Source organism: Triturus cristatus, chromosome 4_1 (assembly GCF_964204655.1).
Source record: "Triturus cristatus chromosome 4_1, aTriCri1.1, whole genome shotgun sequence".
Taxonomy (NCBI): domain Eukaryota; kingdom Metazoa; phylum Chordata; class Amphibia; order Caudata; family Salamandridae; genus Triturus; species Triturus cristatus.
In genome coordinates, this window is record NC_140585.1 from 912794024 (window position 1) to 912813374 (window position 19351).

Sequence of the window (19351 nt, forward strand, 5' to 3'; positions counted from 1 at the left end):
TTCAAACACCTCACTATGGAGAAAACAAATCATAGCTTTGCAATGGGCTTTTACAGACAGTTGATTGTGCATGTTGCTTTCTTAACTAATTTTGGATTATTTTGTTTTCAGTTAAATGTGTTCTTTCCATCTTCAGTTAGCGTAATGAAAGGGAGAGTAGGTGTTGTGGAGTAGACGTATCTGGTGCTGTTCTCCATCTGTCTCCAGTTATGCTTCAATGTTGTCTTTTGTCTGCCAGCTTAGATGTGTAACAAAAGCATTTGCTGTCATTAACCGAGTAACTTTTACATCTAAAATTTGAATCCCAACAACACCAACTTTGTTTTATTCTTCCATGGTTGAGAAGTATTGAATGCTATTCATTTGAGTAAGAATAACATCTTTTTTTGCAGCACTATCAAAGTGCTCGATTAGTTTAAGAAACCTTTCTGAGGTATGGGTTCATGTTCAATTTTTGATTGACTTTTTTTCATATTTCTTTTTTTCAGATGCTTAGTCAGGATCCTAGCAATGGCATTTCATCAGACCCCACCGTTTTTTTGGATCGATTAGCAGTAATATTCAGGTAAGAATTGTTGTTTGGTAAAGAATTGCATTGGTAGCTATTAGACCATTTAAAAAATAAATTTAATCTAATGCCTATAATTAGGTTTGCAGATTCATTCCTTTAAAAATCAGAAATTATTGGTCTTGACTCCAGAGATGATTTGCATGCTATCAGTGATAGATGCCATTTATGTCTGGCAATGCTATCAGGATATGAAGAACGTGAGCACATAAATAGCATTTCCCTGCACGACCCCATGCTGTTATCTATTCTAAATGCATACATTAGGACCCAGCATGCTATGTGAACAGTGTCTACTGTGTAGGTCATTTTCTCCAGTATTGAATCGTTCATGGATTCACATGATTGAATCATTCTCTGTCGTGAGGCTGGGAGTTCCATGGTAAAATTTAAAAAAACGTTCTATGCCAAACAAAGCCTGCAATGGCTGAAAAGCTTGCACTTTATTACCACTGCCCACATCATTTGAAAAGAAAATGAGAAAGAAGCACGCTGCCTGGCATACCAGCACACACTTCATCCTCATGCATTGTGGTAAATGCAGCACTTGGTAACACTCTTTAGTTGAAAGTCTTTAGTATTCACCATTGTTGGTGCAGCTAGTGCTGTGTATCTCTAGATATGTGTTTCATGATATTTATTATTTTAGTAGTGTAACTCTTGAAGTTTGAGGGTGCTGACAACGTAGCTCAGTCTTAGGTTTCTCTATAACTTAGAGTACAGATGTATCCCTTGGAGCCAGTGAGCCCAATAACTCCACAAGGAGCTAGCCGCATACAAAAGGGGAAGTAGGAAAACTGCAAACAGTGTTGTGAATAACAGCACACACTTTGGTTGAAAGTCTTATCATGCACTGTATTTTCCACAAAGCATGTGGGTGATTTTTGTGCTTATGTCCCAGCTCACCTGCTGGTAATCTTATACTCTAACACTTGGGTACTGTTAAATAGTGCCTGGTGTAGGTGTGCCGACCCCAAAAAATGTTTTAATTGGTTTAAACTCTGTTAGTCACATTTAACTTTCCTAGAAGTGTACAGTATGTGGTACAGAAGGGCAACCAGAGCATGGAAAGTTAAATGCCACTTATGGACTGCAGCATCTATTGTGCAATCTACTACAGTGGCAGTGACAAAATGACTTCAGGACTATCCTGGCTAGTGTGACAGCAGCAGCTGGAAACTCTGCTGCACAGACCTGCCAAAATCCTCCTTTTGGCATGTATGAAAACCTGTTTTTAAATATTAAATCAATGCGTACCTGGCTGCCCACAAGATAGAGTGCATAATAGTTAAGAGTGGAACATATGTGACATAAGAAATGGCATGTTCCCCAAGTGACTAGGTTCAAAACGACTTTCAGTGGTCAGGCTGCAGCTGGAACATAGGTTATAAAATGTAATCTAGAGTGTTTGACCTGTACCAGCCACAGACTTCAATCAAAGACCTAATTTGGTGTTTAATAAAATCACTTAAGATAAAGTCGGATATGTATTAAACATAAGGATAATGTAACTTTTAGAAATGTAACTTTGCTCTATCTGAAGCTTCTGGGCAGCCTAATATCAGGTCTGTATGAGAAAGTAGATGAGCACATCATCCTCTCCAAAACTCAGGATTGTGCAGATTACTCCAGAGGGATCTCACAGTCGAGAACAACGAACGCGAGGGATCTCACAGTCGAGAACAACGAAAGCCGGCAGTCAATATTTTGCCCTGCTTGTGTGAGAAGCTGGGTTGCTGTTGCAGTAACCACCCACTTTTTGCCAGACTACTGATGCACTTTGGCTTGATAGGCCCTGGGTCCCGGCCAATCCGGGTCCCAGGGCCTGTGTTCTTTTCCCAAAACTAACCCGATTGGCATCTCTAGCCACAGCCCCCCCCCCCCCCCCCCCCCAGGTAAAGCAGCACTTATTGGGCCACCCTTAGAGGCCCTGTACCTTTACACACACACACTGCCTTTGCAGGCTGCGTGTTTTGTTGCTGAACAAAGTGAAGAGTCGACATGGCACACAACCCTACAACCCACTGCCTTGGCATAGATCAGTAACCCCTCTAGCTGGGTGCCCTATACCAGTGGTGAGGGTACAGGTGCATGAGCCCCGTACCCCTACTGTGTCTAACGCTATTCTGAGACATTGTAACTGCAGTGCTGCCATTAAGAGAATATGGTGCTGGAAGTTTGTCATTACAAACTCCGCAGTACCATTATGGCTGCACTGAAGTTTGGTATCGCACTTCTCAGCACATTAAACCCACACTGATACCAGTGTGGGATTTAATGAAAAATGCACTCAGAGGGCATCTTAGACATGCCTCCTGAAAAACGACCAACCTCTGGTGGGTTCCCTGACTGGTACACACCAGCCTGCCCCCACAAGTCAGGTTTATGGACCCTTAGGGTGGGAGCCCTCGCTCCCTAAGCTCAGAAACAAAGCCTTTCCTGGGTGAAGATGTTCACACCTCCCACAGGCCAGGAAAAGCCATCTGTGACAGGGGAGCTTCAAAGGCCTGGCAGCCTTTGTAATGCGACCCCCACCCTCTCCTCCTATCAGGATCAGGCCCCCTTCCTGTCTGCCCTCCTTTTCGGCCGGAAGACAGGTGGGAATAAGCATTGGCATAGCCAATAGATCTCGCCTTTGGGACCTTATAAGTTTTTAGTCATGCAACAGTTGCATAACTAAACACTTATAAGGTCCCAAAGGCGAGACCTATTGGCTATGCCAATGCTTGTTTTAACTGCTGCAATCTATTGAATCCTCACGGAGAACATCAAAGCGGCCGCGAAAGTGAAAGTAATCGCGGTAAAGCCCGCGCACATGCACTGTAGCTCTAGGCTGGCCTGGTAGCACTTTTTGGGGCCCTCACAAAATGTCTCGCCAGACCAGCGCATGCACTGGTTCAGGCGAGACCTAAAAACTAGCCTGCCCAGAAGGTGTGCCCACCTCTGCCAACTCCACCCATCAGGTGGGGGAGGCGAGGTGAAGCTCACTCTTCAGTGCCCGCCATCTTGCAGATGGCAGGCATTCCCCAATCGGGATTAGGGATTGTGCTCACTCCCCCACGTGGGGTGAGCACACCAAGGGTGTAGTCACACTAAGGTCAGTAGCCCATTGGCTACTGACCTCGAGACCCCTAAAATGCCCCTAAATACAGTATTTAGGGGGCAGCCCTGAACCAAGAAAGCAGACAAGAAGAAACTACGAGATTCCTGCAACCTAAGAAGAAAAAGGACAAAAGAAGATGCCCAGCAGAGGAGACTGCAGAGAACAAATGACTTGTCCCCGGCCCGTCTGCAGTTTCCAGAGATTCTGCGCCAAAAATAGTCTTGTCCTGCAGCCAGCGACCTCCAGAACCTGACTGCCTTCAACAAAGACAGGATCTCCTATGAACAGCAGCTCTGTTCAGAAGAAACACCAAAGAAAGACTCTGAGCCTTCTGTGGAAAAAGAAACCCGTCGCCTACACCCCATATTAGAGTGGCCATCCGGTCCCAGAGTCCAAGTTCACTGTGAGTTGACCCCTCCAGGACTCTGACGTCGCCTGCAGACTCTGCACGGAAACCCCTCAACCGCGAATGGCCCGCTAAGGTGAAATCCGACCTCAAGACACCCCTGCATCCAGCCGCCCTGTGTCCTGGAGAAGAGAACCTGAGGTGCGCCTACATCCCAGGGCCCTCCGACTTACCTGCCCAGCTGTTGGTTCCTCCCAGACATCTTCCTGGTCCGAGCCTGCAGCTGAAAACCAAATCCGAAAATCCCTATTGAAAACAACAGGGCACTCAACGCTAAAACAGCACCCTGCACCCAGCTGTCCCTGCTCTGCTGCGGGTGCACTTTTTGTGCTAAACAGGATCCCCTTTTGCCCTGAGCCTAACACCAGGAGCTTGGCTCCCACATCCTTGTGGCCTGCTCGTGAGCAGCCACCAACCGGAGGCCCCCTATCCCCCGTTGGATAACATAGGGCCCCAGCACTCTGCACCCGGCCTCCTTAGTGCCACTGAGGGTGTAACAAGAGTGAATCCCTGACCCAGGGGGACCCCTGAGTACCCACAGAACCTCAATTCCCACTACCAAATGCTTACCTTAAATTTAATAACACTATGTTCGAGGCATATGAGCTGCAGATTACACACTTTTGCATAGATCGCCATCTGGTGTCTTTGGAAGTCACGAGGTCGGTGACTCCTCCTTTGGTCCGTATTGCGCATGGGCTTCGGCTCCATCCTCAGATTGTTTTTTCCGCCATCGGGCTCGGATGTAATACTTCGCGCTCCAGTTCCGAACATTTCCAGTTCGACGATCGAAGCGGAATCCTCGCTCTTCGCAGTATTGTTCAGATCCTGATCTCCTCAATCACCTTCTCTTCGACACACCTTCGATTCCACTCGTCGATGGCGGCCTTCGGGCCTATCCAAGCTCCGGTCCCGGCTGATGGAAAGAACTCCATTCAAGAAGTGCCCTTGGTGGGTCCAAATTCCCCCACACCGATCTTCATGAGGTGTGCAACCTCTGCCTCTCCCCTGAAGACGAGGCTCGAATGTTCCGCCTGCAAGTCTTTCAGATCCAAAAAGACTATTCGAGATCGAAGGGCCAGACGAAACATGGAGCACTCCTCGACCTCCGCTCCAGTCGACATCTTCGGGGACGACGTCGAAGCTCCGGGACAGCAGCACACCGAAGAGGACCTCGTCAGTGCTTCCGAAGCCGACGACTCGGATGTGGAGGACATCACCCCGGCGCAGAGGGTCGTGAGTAAAATACCCCCTCCCACACCCACACCCAGAAAGGCTCCGGTCACGCCTTCGCCTCCGGGCCTAGGCAAGACCAAAGACACTGCTTCGAACACCCCACCTTCGGACCCGGTGAAGAAGCCTAATAAGCCCTCCGGCAGCTCAGGCTCGAGCCAGCCTGCCAGCGGTGCCGATAAACACACTTCTGCACCGAAGAAGAGATCGGCCTCTACCTCGACACCGAGCTCCGCACCAAAGCCCTCGGTGTCGAAACCCAGCCTCTCGGTACCGACCAAACATCATAAGGCCCTCGGCACCGACACTTCCGCGCCGAAGCCTCCCTCGGCGCCGACCAAAAAATCGGAGGTTCCAAAAAAGCACGGCACAGACAAGCCTAAAAAGCCATCGGCCCCGTAACCTTCGGCGCCGACCAAACGGCCATTGTCTCAAGAACTGTTTACACTGGATCCTTTGCAAAAGACACTTACCAAGGATCCAAAAACTGGACATTTGGCACGGTCTTCTAAAAAGAGACATTTGGACAAACCAGCTCCACCTCCAAAGAGGAAAGACTCTGCTACCTCCCCTTTCAGAGTACCTTCCCCACCTCCTCCACCCTCTCCTCCTCCGCCTTCTCCACCCCTGCCTCATCACTCTCCGACCCAGTCTCCAGACCATGATGATCAGGGCGACCCATACTACGATCCAGCAGATGTGCCACAAGACCCCACTCCTACAGGATCCCCAGACCCATGGGACGATTATATTAATCCAGACATTCCAGATGTCCCACAGACGACCTTTATCCATCCAGGCCATCTCCACCAGAAGACTCATTAGGTTTTCACCACCTACTTCAGAGGGCGGCACATTATCACGGGGTAGAGCTACACACTGACCCGGTAGAGGAAGATTTCCTCCTTGACACCTTTGATACCTCACATAGGTCTACTTCTATACTACCTATGCTCAAGGGGGTAATAAAACATGCGCCAGAGGTTTTTAAAGACCCAGTCAGGGCTAGGGTCCTAAACCCACGCATAGAGAAAGTATAAAGCTGCCCCCACAGATCCTGCCTACATCAAAGGGCCAGCGCCACTGGATTCCCTAGTGGTATCCACTGCACAAAAGAGGTCAAATTCCCAGGCGTCAGACGAAGCACCACCACCTGACAAAGAGTCAAAGCTAATGGACGCGTCAGGAAAGCTCACTGCGTCACAGGCAGCCAATATATGGAGTATCGCCAGCACTCAAGCGCTATTGGCCAGATACGACAGAGCGCATTATGATGAATTAGAAACCATCATGCACCATCTCCCAGAAAAACACAGAAATGGGGCCAATGAATTAATTCAAGAGGATAAGACCATAACTAACACCTCTAGACGCTGTGCCTTAGACGCAGCAGACACGGCCTCCAGGGCCATCAACACTAGCGTCCTCCGTCGCCATGCTTGGCTCAGAGTTTCAGGCTTTAAACCTGAGGTACAAGCCTCCATATTAAATCATCCATTTGATCAAGAACATTTATTCGGTCCAAAAGTAGATGAGGCCCTCGAGAAGATGAAGAAAGACACAGATACGGCGAAATCTATGGGATCCCTACAGTCACACCCTCCTAGGCGCTCCTTTCGCCGCTCTTCCTTTCGGGGCACGGGCAGAGGCTACTCCTCAGATAGCGCATCCACTTCCTACAAATCCCCTGTTCAATCCACCTTCACAAGGGGTTATCAAAGAGGCGGCTATAGAGGCAATAACAAAGGCAGAGGCAAAACAAATACCGCCCGCTCTGCCACACCGCCTACCCAATGACTTCCCCCTGCTCCCTCCAGACCATCCCACTCCGGTCGGGGGCAGATTACAAAATTTCCTTCACGTCTGGGAGTCCATCACATCAGACAGATGGGTGACCAAAATTATTCGTTCAGGGTACTGCCTAGAACTGACAACTAACCCCCCCCCAAAATATTCCACCCAGGCAACGCCCAATGTCACAAGAACATTCCACGTTACTAAAGCAGGAGGTAATCTCCCTCCTGCAAAAGGAGGTGATGGAACAAGACCCCGCCAATCAACAAAATTTAGGGGTCTACTCCCTATATTTCCTGATACCAAAAAGAGACAAGACTCTACAACCTATCTTAGATCTCCGGCCGCTAAACACATACATACATGCGGACCATTTTCACATGGTAACACTTCAGCAGGTACTTCCGCTCCTCTCCCAGAACGACTTTCTCACCACTCTGGACTTGAAAGACGCATACTTTCACATTCCGGTACACCATGCCCACAGAAAGTACCTCAGATTTGTAGTGGACGGGCAACACTACCAGTTTAAGGTGCTCCCATTCGGGGGTCACAACAGCACAAAGGGTATTCATCTGAAAGAAACACGTTAGTTAGATTCCTCACCTTAGAATATCCCCAGGCGTCAGACTGGATCCGGAAGATTTTTTTGTTTTTCGTCAGCAATACCCCTTGCGCATCGCTAGGCGGCTCCGCGTCCGTCGTCGGCGTCGTGCGCCGGGATGACGTCGTCTGAGTACTTAGATGCCGCCCTCGCGCGCTGACATCAGTTCTGTATTTTTCCGCGCCAGTAAGCGCAGATCCGTGAGAGCTACCCCTTTCAGTCTTTTTTGACTAAGTTTTTTGGTCCTTTTTGATCTTGTCTCGACTCCGGTGCCGGTAGGATGCCTGGTTTCAAAGCCTGTGCTGACTGTAACCGCTTGATGTCGGTTACGGATCATCACCGCCGGTGCCTTTACTGTTTGGGCCTCGACCACGACGCGGAGTCGTGTTCGGACTGCAAGGCCCTGACCTCGAAGGCTAGACTGGAGCGGTCCCGTAAGCTACTCGAGATTCGCCACTCTGCTCCGCGCCCCTCTCGATCCCGGTCCAGGAGGAGGTCCAAGGATCGGTCGCGGAGCCGCAGCCGACGTCATCATCGCTCGTCTGGCTCCAAGTCTTCGGGTAAGTCGAAGCACTCCAAGAAGTCCAAGAGGCGACACCGCTCTTCGGACTACCCTCGCCGGTCGCGTGACTCGGCCGAGGGTCAGGGTGGTTCCACCCCGCGGCTCCAGAGGTGCCGCAGGCGCCGCGCAAGTCCCCATACCCGCCGGTCCCTGGGATTGACGCGACGCCGGCGGAAGTCAGTGCCTTCCTCTCGGCCATGAGGAGCCTGGCTCCGCCGTCGACGCCCGCTGGCGCCGCGGACCCGACTGGGCAACCTTGCATGCCGGCGGCTCCGGCCCAGACGCCGCAGGTCCCCGAGGGACTCGCCCCCGAGTCCCCGTCGGTCGACCTCGTCACGCCTCCTCCGCCGGCGTCGACACCGGTTCCACCTCTGACGCCGGCTCTGCTCGGCGTCGAGCCCCAGTTCAGCCCCGCTCCGGATCCGGCGCCGTTGCGGCGTCAATGGACGCCGCGTACGGCGCTGTTAGAGACACATTATGTCTACCGTCCGGCTCCGCTCCTTCCTCCTGTTTACCAGGAATCGGATGACGGGGGCGAATGGGAGGGGTCCGAGGATCCTATGGCCGTTCAGGCTCAGCTGTCACAGGACTGGGCAGATGAACTGGGGGAGGCCAGTGGTCTGGATACCTCACCAGACACTGGATTCATCTCTCCTCCGACTGTGGCTTCGGAGGAGGGTGCTGCTTTCTCTGTGGTGCTGCGCGAGGCGGCCGCAGCCCTTGGGCTCGAGCTGCCTGCCGTGGCTGTGAGGACTAACATCCTCACTGAGGTGCTTCAGTCTGCAGCAAGCTCCACTGAGCCTCTGCTGCAATTCAATGAGGCCCTCATTGACGTTCTGCAGGGCACCTGGTCCAAGCCCTCCACAGTTGCTCCTGTGGACAGGTACGTCGCCAGGCGCCACCGCCCTGCTCCGGGCGACCCCAGTTTTCTGTCCCAACATCCCACCCCCGAGAGCCTGGTTATCCAGGCTTCTACCTCCCAATCCTCCTTCCCAACCGCTCCGCCGGACCGGGATTCCAAGAGACTGGAACAGTTTGGCAAAAAGCTGTTCTCCTCCCTTAGTTTGGGTCTGCGGTCCTTGAACACCGCCTGTCTTTTGGACCGTTATTCCCACTCTCTGTGGGATACGGTGGAGGACGTGCTGCCCCTGTGCCCGGAGGAGGCCCAGATACGACTTACCCAGGCTCTGGCCGATGGGAGGGATGCAGCACGACATGCAATCCGATGTGGGCTTGACACTACGGACTAGCTGGGTAGGGCGATTTCTACCACGGTGGCGCTTCGACGTCACGCCTGGCTGCGGTCCACGTCCTTTTCGGGGGATGTCCAGAGCACTCTCATGGACATGCCCTTTGATGGCACTCGCCTTTTTGGTGAGAAAGCGGACGGTGCGCTGAATCGCTTTAAGGACTCCCGGGCTACGGCCAAGTCCTTGGGCCTCTCGGCCCCGCGGTCGCAAACTTCCGCCTTTCGCCCCTTTCGTTGCCAAGGAAGGGGTGCCTCCTCACGTCCGCCTAGCCACCAGCCGCAGAACCAACCTGCGCGCGGTCGCGGACGTGGTTTCCGCCGAGGCGGTTCTGGAGGACGACGCGGTCAGCCCACATCCACCCCGGCAGCATCCGCCTCCAAGCCTTCCTAGTCCGAGCTTTCCGGCCCATTCCTCGCCAGTGGGCGGCAGAGTTCGCCATCACCTGCTCCACTGGCGTACCATCACTTCGGACAGGTGGGTGCTGCAAATCGTCCGAAGGGGCTACTCCCTCCCCTTCGAGACGACCCCTCCAGCCATGCCACCGCAGCACCACCGTATCCCGGAGGATCATTTGAATCTTCTGTGAGAGGAAGTTTCGGCCCTCTTGGCCAAAGAGGCCGTCGAGCGCGTTCCGAGCCCAGAAGTAGGTTGTGGTTGTTATTCCCACTACTTTCTGGTTCCCAAGAAGGGCAAGGGGGGCCTACGCTCTATCTTGGACCTCCGGAACGTCGATGCCTTCCTTCGGAAGGAACGGTTCAAAATGTTAACTTTGGCTCAGGTTCTAGCTGCCCTAGACCCTGGAGACTGGATGGTAGCGTTGGACTTGCAGGACGCTTATTTCCACATCCCCGTCCTGCCGGCCCACCGGCGTTACCTGCGGTTCACGGTGGGCCAGGAGCACTTTCAGTTCACAGTGCTCCCCTTCGACCTCACCAGTGCCCCTCGGGTATTCACGAAAGTGATGGCGGTGGTCGCAGCTCATCTGCGCAGATCAGGGGTTCCAGTCTTCCCCTATCTCGACGACTGGTTGTTGAAGGCGGGCTCGCCCCAGGCAGTCGTCTCCCATCTCCAGACTACGGCCGACATACTGCATTTGCTTGGGCTTTCCATCAACGTGCCGAAGTCACACCTGAGCCCCTCTCAGAAGCTCCTCTTCATCGGAGCGGTTCTCGATTCGGCGCAGTTCCGCGCTTATCCTCCGGAACAGCGGGTCTGGGATATACAGGCCCTGATTCCCATCTTTCGGCCTCTATTCTGGGTTTCGGTCAGGCTAGTGTTGCGGCTTCTGGGGCTGATGGCCTCCTGCATCCTACTAGTGCATCACGCCAGGCGGCGCATGCGGGCTTTGCAGTGGGACCTGAAGTTTCAGTGGGACCAGCATCACGGCAACCTGTCCGACCATGTCTTGATCTCGGAGGGCACTGCGCAGCAGTGCAGTGGTGGCTCACGGACCGCGATTGGGTCACGGGCAAGAGCCTCTCCCTACCCCTACCGGAGCATGTCGTAGTGACGGATGCGTCCCTCCTGGGATGGGGTGGCCATATGGGAGAGGCGGAGATCAGAGGCCTCTGGTCTCCGGCGGAGTCTCGCCTCCACATCAACTTGTTGGATCTGAGAGCGATCCGACTTGCACTGAAAGCCTTCCTTCCCTCTGTCCGGGGAATTGTCGTGCAGGTGTTCACGGACAACACCACCGCCATGTGGTATTGCAACAAACAGTGCGGGGTGGGGTTGTGGACCCTTTGTCAGGAGGCTCTGCGCCTCTGGACATGGCTGGAACACCAGGGCGTCGCCCTAGTGGTTCAACATCTGGCGGGCTCTCTGAACGCCAGAGCAGACTAACTCAGCCGCCGGTGCATGATGGATCACGAATGGCGTCTGAACTCCGAGGTGGCGCAAGGTCTCTTTCGGCAGTGGGGAGAGCCTTGGTTAGATCTATTCGCCACTGAAGAGAACGCGCAATGTCAGCAGTTCTGCGCGTTGGAATTTCCAAGGCGGCACTCGCTCGGCGACGCTTTTCGTCACGAGTGGAGTTGCGGTCTGTTGTACGCCTTTCCGCCTATACCACTTCTGCCCAGAGTCCTGAAGAAGATCAGGCGCGACCGGGCCCAAGTCATCTTGGTGGCTCCGGATTGGGCACGAAGGTACTGGTATCCCGAGCTACTCAGTATGTTGACCGATCCTCCGATACGTCTGCCCCTTCGGGAGGATCTTCTGTCGCAGCAGCAGGGGACGGTCCTCCACCCGAACCTGTCCAGCCTCCACCTCCATGCGTGGAGATTGCGCGGCGGCAGTTGATGCCATTTGACTTGCCTCCTGAAGTCTGTGATATCATTCTGGCAGCCAGGCGTCCCTCCACAAAGACGGTATACGCCTGCCGGTGGAACAAATTTGTGGCATGGTGCACAGCAAAGGCTGTGAATCCCCTTTCGGCCCCTCTTTCTGAGGTTCTCCTCTTTCTTCTTTCTTTGGCCCAGCAGGGCTCTGCCTTGGGCACCTTGAAAGGTTATCTTGCTGCCATCTCTGCCTTCTTGCGGCTTCCTGATCAGCCTTCTCTTTTCAAGTCCCCTGTAGTTACACGCTTTCTAAAAGGCATTACTCACACGTTCCCTCCTGTCCCTTTTGTAATGCCTCAGTGGGACTTGAATCTTGTTCTCACATTTCTAATGTACGCTCCCTTTGAGCCTCTTCATAATTGTCCTCTTCGTCTGCTGACGCTTAAGACTGCTTTTCTGGTAGCCATCACCTCGGCTAGACGGGTGAGTGAGCTCCAGGCTTTATCATCAAAGCCTCTTTTTCTCATCCGGACAAGGTTGTCCTTCGGCCTCGTCCCTCCTTTCTACCGAAAGTGGTGGCCCACTTTCATCTTGGGCAGTCTGTCACCTTGCCCACCTTCTTTCCGCCTCCTTCCAAAAAGGAAGAGAGGCTCCACCGTCTGGACCCAAAACGTGCGCTCTCCTTTTATCTGGACCGCACAAAGCAGTTCCGGGTGGACGACCAACTTTTCGTTGGATACGTGGGTGCTAAGAAGGGGAAAGCTGTGCACAAACGGACCAGCTCTCGGTGGGTCGTTTTGTGCATCAAAATTTGTTATTCCTTGGCAAAAAAGGACCCTCCTGTTGGGCTGCGCGCCCATTCTACTCGGGCCACAGCGGCTACTACTGCTTTGGGACGGGGTGTCCCTTTGCAGGACATCTGTCAGGCGGCAACGTGGGCTTCGCTACACACGGTTGCCAGGCATTATTGCCTTGACCGCCAAGTCCGGAGGGATGGCTTCTTTGGCCGTTCTGTCCTCCAGGACTTTCTGGTGTGATCTTGGTTCGCAGACCCACCACCGGGGATGGTATTGCTTGGGTATCTATTCTAAGGTGAGGAATCTAACTAACGTGTTTCTTTCAGATGAACAAGTTACTTACCTTCGGTAACGATGTATCTGTAAGAAACATTAGTTAGTTAGATTCCTCACCGACCCACCCATCCTCCCCGTTCTGCGAACTGACATCTAGGGTTAAGGTTATCCTTTTCAGGCCCCTAGATTTTATTTTTGGCACCAGTGTCGGTCTCTTGCATGGCTCTGCGTTCCTGGCGCGGAAAGCTATGTACAAGAACTGACATCAGTGCGCGAGGGCGGCGTCTAAGTACTCCGACGACGTCATCCCGGCGCACGACGCCGACGACTGACGCGGAGCCGCAGACGACGCCTAGCGACGCGCAAGGGGTATTGCTGACGAAAAAAAAAAATCTTCCGGATCCAGTCTGACGCCTGGGGATATTCTAAGGTGAGGAATCTAACTAATATTTCTTACAGATACATCGTTACCAAAGGTAAGTAACTTGTTCACCAAGTGCCTAGCGGTAGTGGCGGCACACCTCAGAAGACAGCACATTCACGTCTTCCCATATTTGGACGACTGGCTAATAAAAGCCACGTCCTACAATCAATGTGTACACCACACCACCACTACAATCCAACTACTTCACCAGCTAGGTTTCACGGTGAACCACCAAAAGTCCCAGCTAATACCATCCCACACAAAGCAATACATCGGTGCCACCATAGACACCTCAGAAGCCATAGCCTACCCCAATCCTGCCAGGATTGCAAGCATTCAGGCTTTGCGTCAAAGATTCATGCCTCAACACTCTCTCCCAGCAAGAGTGTTTATGCAACTTATGGGGATGATGGCCTCTTGCATTTTCATAGTACCTCATGCAAGACTCCAGATGCGTCCACTCCAAGAGTGCTTAGCGCGCCAATGGAACCAGGCCCAGGGGCAACTGACCGATCTGGTGTTGGTAGACTGTCGCACCCATCGCTCTCTGCAGTGGTGGAACACCACAAATCTTTCCAGAGGTCGACCGTTCCTGGACCCAGTTCCACAAATAATCCTAACAGACACATCGCTCTCCTGCTGGGAAGCTCATCTACTACACCTCACAGTGCAGGGCACATGGACGCCGCAACAAAAGTTACTCCACATCAACCATCTGGAGTTACTGGCAATCTTTCTAGCCCTGAAATCCTTTCACACACAGATTTTAGGCAAGGCAGTCCTTGTTCGCACAGACAACATGACGGCTATGTACTACATTCAAAAACAAGGCAGCACACACTCTCCACAGCTCTCTCAACTAGCACAGAGCATATGGAGATGGGCAATTCCACACAAAATCTTTCTCCTAGCCCAACATGTCCCAGGAGTCCAAAACACCATGGCAGATCTGCTCAGCAGACAGACTGCTGAGCTAGGGACCACTATGGCTTTTTTAGGAAACATTCCTATTGTTGACATTTGCAAAGCTGCAACATGGTCTACACCGCACACATCCACTAAACATTATTGTGTAGATGTGTCAGCAAGACAACTGGCCAAGGTGGTTTACGCAGTACTTAAGACACTATTTCCAACCGCTACAGGTTAGCCACCGCTTTGGGAGGATACTTCTATGTAATCTATGCACAGCATGTGATCTACAGCTCACATGCCTCGAACAGATAATGTTACTTACCCAGTAAGCATCTGTTATGGCATGTAGAGCTGTAGAGCCACATGCGCCCACCCACCTCCCCGGATACTTGTAGCTGCTGCAGCTCGCTATTTCATTTACATACATATGCTTGGACATCTCTATTCTTTAATACTTCTCCATTCTCACCCTCTGCGGCAAACAATCTAACAATGGAGTCGATGCCCATGCGCACTATCATCGAAAGGAGGAGTCACCTACCTCGTGACTGGAAAGACTTCTTCGAAGAAAAACATGTGCAAACATCTGGACCCAACACTAGATGGCGAGCTATGCACAGCTTGTGGCTCTACATCCCAAGAACAGATGCTTACTGGGTGTTTAACATTCTCCTTTCCTCCATAGGATAACACTGACTGTTTTTCTTGGAAACGTTTCTAAGTGTGGAGTTTGAAAGCCTAAAGAAATTATTTAAAATTGTACTATTTAACCAAAACTCCTATACTTGCCTGTTGACAGGAAATGTCCCAGTATAGTATCCAGGTATACTAAACTGAGTAAGAAAAGTAATCTAAAATGTAACTTACCTGGTATTTTACTGAACAAGCCATTCAAGTCTATGTACTGTATTTACATAGCATTGCATTTCTCTGCAACAATACTGTAGGTCAAAACAAAGTGCATTTCCCATTGCAATCCTTACTGTATTACAATCTGTATATTTACTGCAAAGTTCTTCTTACTTACCTGTGCCAAAATAACTAAAAGAATATTTTTATAAAAAACAATTGGTCTGAAGTTGTCTTTGAGTGTGTGAATTCATTTGCTGACTGAGTGTGTACAACAAATGCTTAACACTGTCCTCTGATACTGCCTTACTGCTCGACCACACTACCACAAATAGAGAGAGAGGTGCTATCTAAATTTACCTCTGCCTACATTTGGGGTTCCACTGGACTCTGTGCACACTATACCTCACTTTGGTATAGTATATAAAGAGCCAGCTTTCCACACATAATACATGCTTGCAGCCCTTAGGGACCCTCTTTAGTACCTATGCCTTGGGAACCAGGGGTACCATTTACCAGGATCTTACAAGGGTGCTAAAATCCTTGCCAGTTGGGTTACAATTAACATTTGTGTGTTGTTTTAGTGAAAGAGCACTGGCAGTGGAGACTGGTTAGTAGGGACCCAGTGCACCGCCAATCAAAAGCATCAGTACCAGTGGGCAAAACGTTGGGGTGGCCATGTCTAAAAGTGGCACTTTCCTACAGACATTACTTGTGATCTTGTAAAAGTAGACAGTTTAAATATTTGTAGTGGAAGAACTGGAAAAGGGTGTTAGTGGACCATTAATTGCTGTGATGTTGAGACACCACAGAAAATGTAGTGTTGGAGGAATTGTCACCAGAGAGAGACCTAATGTGTCAGGAATGTGTTCTTTCTACAGATTTGTAACTGCTCTACAACACTGTTAAATTGTGGTTCTGAAAGTATAATCTGTTGGACTTAATTTGATATACACGAGTCATGCACGATACCCCTGTGTATTTAAATTACCTTAGTGCTTTTGTTTATATATTTTGCTGTTTATTTTTTGCATCTGTCAAGGTGAGCCAGAGTTTCAGATGATGTTCCAATGTGCATGTAGCCATGTTAGAGAAATATTTCCGACTTGCTATGTGGGTGTGACAAAGAATTTTTTTTATTTGCCCTTTGTATTTTTTCCAGGCATACTAATCCAGTTGTGGAAAATGGACAGATACATCCGTGCCAAAAAGTCATACAGGAAGTAAGTGAAAACCCGTACTAGTCTGTCGTCCCATGGAAATAGTTACCTGTAATGCTCTCAGTAGTGCCTGACTAGGTTGTGTTTTGCCTAAAGACTGGGCACAGCATGTGATATGGCTTTTTAAAGATTTTGTGTCCTCCATTGATGAAATAATTGTAGCCAGTTTTCCGGGACATTTGTCTTCTCTGTTACTGCATTAGCTTTGTGGGAATGGAGTAAAACAAGAGCAGTTTAAATGTTCTAGGCATTCAGAAAGCATACACAGGGACTTATGTTTTGGTGTGCTGCCAGTGTTCTATTTGATGGACAGGAAAAATGAGTGAATGGTTTCTATTCCGACGGATATTTCTAATTGCAGATTCCTCACCTTTTGAACTCTGCCAGGCGCTAGACTGGATCCAGAAACTTTTTCCAGCAATTGCTTATGCATGTGCACAATCGGGCACTGCAACAACCTCATCCCATCTCCTGTGGAAACAACGTGGTGTTTCATACAAGTGTCACGCCTGTGTACATACTGTGTTTCCCCCCTACTCATCTGTAGAGCTGCTCCCAAACTCTCCAAATTTATTCACCAACTTCCTAAATTGTTTTGCTAACATTTTCAAGGGATGTCACCCCGAAAGACTCCTCTTTCTTTGGTGCATTGGATCCATTAATTCCTCATTGTTGTACAACAAACTCTCTTTGCGCCCATAGGCAGTCAGTGAGCGACAGGCAAAGTTGCTGTTCCTGTTTCAAGCCTCTGTCTCAGTCCCGGTTGTGCTTCCTGTCCTTAAGTAAGGTTTAAGACTAATTCAAAGGGCAAATCTATGAACAGATATGAAGTGAAGATGGGAATCTTCCCTCTGTCTCTGCCACTCCTGGGAGAGATTGTGCAGTCTGCACTCAAAAGGCTAGAAACTGCGTCAGTCATCCAATTCCCATCCCATTCCACGGCTCAAGTCAGTGTTCCCTGAATTTCTCCGGTCATACTCTGGTTTGCAACAAGTAGAGGCTGCCTTCAAAGAGTCAATACTGCAGCTTTTCCATGTTGACCCTGGAATATGCCTAATGCTAGTTGTCTTGACATTTTACCTGAGATGCAAATGAGCTCTCCATCTGAGTCCCTGATTGAGAAATCACCTCCTTTGCTATTGTCGTACATAGGACAGCTAAGGTGAACATTTTGCAGATCTCTTCATCCTTAGAGCCTTTGTTACTTTTTAATGAAGCACTGACGGACACTCTGACTTCTGTGTGGTCGAAGCCCTGTTTAGCACCACTGGTAAGTTACCCCATCACTATGTATCCTATGCCTGCTTTAGGTGACTCAACCGTATTAATTTAGCACCCATCACTAAAAATTCTTGTGGTGCCGGTCTCAGCCAGAAAAATCAATCAGATTGCCTTCTCTTCTGTCCTGCGAAAAGAGAATCGCAGCACATTGATTCACTTGGTAAGAGAGTGTTCTCTTGCAGTTTAGCATTGTGATCACTAAATGGGGTCTGTTTATTGAACAGATAATCTTGCAGACTGGGATATGTTAAGAGAGATCTTGCCATCATTGCGTGGAGGGTTTTGGAACTCCTTAGCATAAACGGTCCATGACAAACAGAATGCTACTAAATACATTTTCTGAGCCTAACTGGGCATCAGACTGTTGTGGGCAGTGGTGTGGTAATTCGTTTTTAGGCCTGCATATGTGCCCTGGCTTATCCAGGGATTTGCAGTCCTTCCCCATGGAAGTAGTCTTTGATGGCTTCAGGCTATTGAGTGACTAGGTGGATTCAGTTCTGGAGAGGTTTATAGATGGTTGCGCCACAACCCGAGTCTAGGCCGTGCTCTCTCTGGCACAACCAGTTCCATCAGGAATAATGGAAGTCATGAGGCTACTCCCTGGGCCCGACTTGCTGTGTTGGCCATCAAAGCGTGTGCAGCTGCCCTTTCATGCCCAAGGGGTATAGTGGTGGCATTAGACTGGACAGCGATCATCATTGCCATTTCTAACAGAGTCCTAATCTTTCTCTTCCCCTGCCACCAAAACTGCTGTGATTTCTCACTCAGGAGTCAGCAGCAACTAGATGGGAGGAGGGTGGTAGTGTGAAGAGGGGGTGTCAGAATATGGTTTTACATGCCCAACTGCAATTTGATTACCTCAGGCCAATGGGTCCTGCAGATTGTTATTCATGGGTATGCCCTTACCTTTCTATAAATCTCTCATAGAGACCCCCTCCATTCACTTCACAGTTCCTTCTGTTTCCCCCCGACCTTGGCAGAATATGCAGCCATCCTTGCCAGAGGTTGTCATTGTTGGAAAAAAGGGACAATAGAGAAGGTCCTGGAGAAGTAAAGATGGCATCATGAGTTAGTCATGCTACTTCGTGGTACCCAGAAAGAATAGTGGCTCAAACAGTTTTGGATTTTCGGCTTTTCAACACTTTTTTGCTGAAGATCAAATTCAGAAACTGGATGTAGTCCTTGGACCTACGGGATGTGTACCTGTCCAGTAGTCACACAGGTGGTGTAGGAAAGTGCCCCTTTTTGCATTATTGTCACCCGCCCCCAACCCCGACAGATGTTGATGCTCCTTGACTGTGTGCCCTGGGTTCCTGCTGACCAGGTATCCAGGGCCTATGTTCTTTCCCTAAAACTGTACCTATGTACCCCAAATTGGCACCTCTCTGGTAACTTGCAAGTCCCTTGTAAAATGTACCTTGGGCACTGACCAGGGAAGGACTCTGAGGGCTGCAGCACATATTGTGCCACCCTTAGAGGTCTTGTACCTTAACCCACACATACTGCCATTGCAGGCTGCGTGTTTTGGTGCAGAGAGAAGTGAAGAGTCGACATGGCACACATCCCTGTGTGCCATGCCTACAATCCACTGCCTATGGTATAGGTATGACACCCCTTTAGCTGGGTGCACTATGCCACTGGTGAGGGTGCAGTTGCATGACCACTGTACCCCTACAGTGCCTAAGTCCATTCTTAGGCATTTTAAGTGCAGTGCTGCCATTAAGAGTATATGGTGCTGCATTGCATATGGTTGACACTTAAGGCCTTTCTGCCTTCAATCAAGGGCAGTCATT

At 50.3% G+C, this 19351-nt stretch overlaps 1 protein-coding gene across 3 annotated transcripts in view; it reads left to right on the forward strand.

The window, feature by feature from the left end:
• TNPO3 (transportin 3) overlaps positions 1–19351 on the forward strand; it is a 1119313-nt gene that overhangs the window by 750361 nt on the left and 349601 nt on the right. For all 3 annotated transcript variants that reach the window (XM_085653697.1, XM_085653695.1, XM_085653696.1), the window contains exons 14-15: positions 489–565; positions 16220–16280. In XM_085653697.1, coding sequence (XP_085509823.1) covers positions 489–565; positions 16220–16280 — 138 coding nt within the window. The remainder of the gene's footprint in view (positions 1–488; positions 566–16219; positions 16281–19351) is intronic.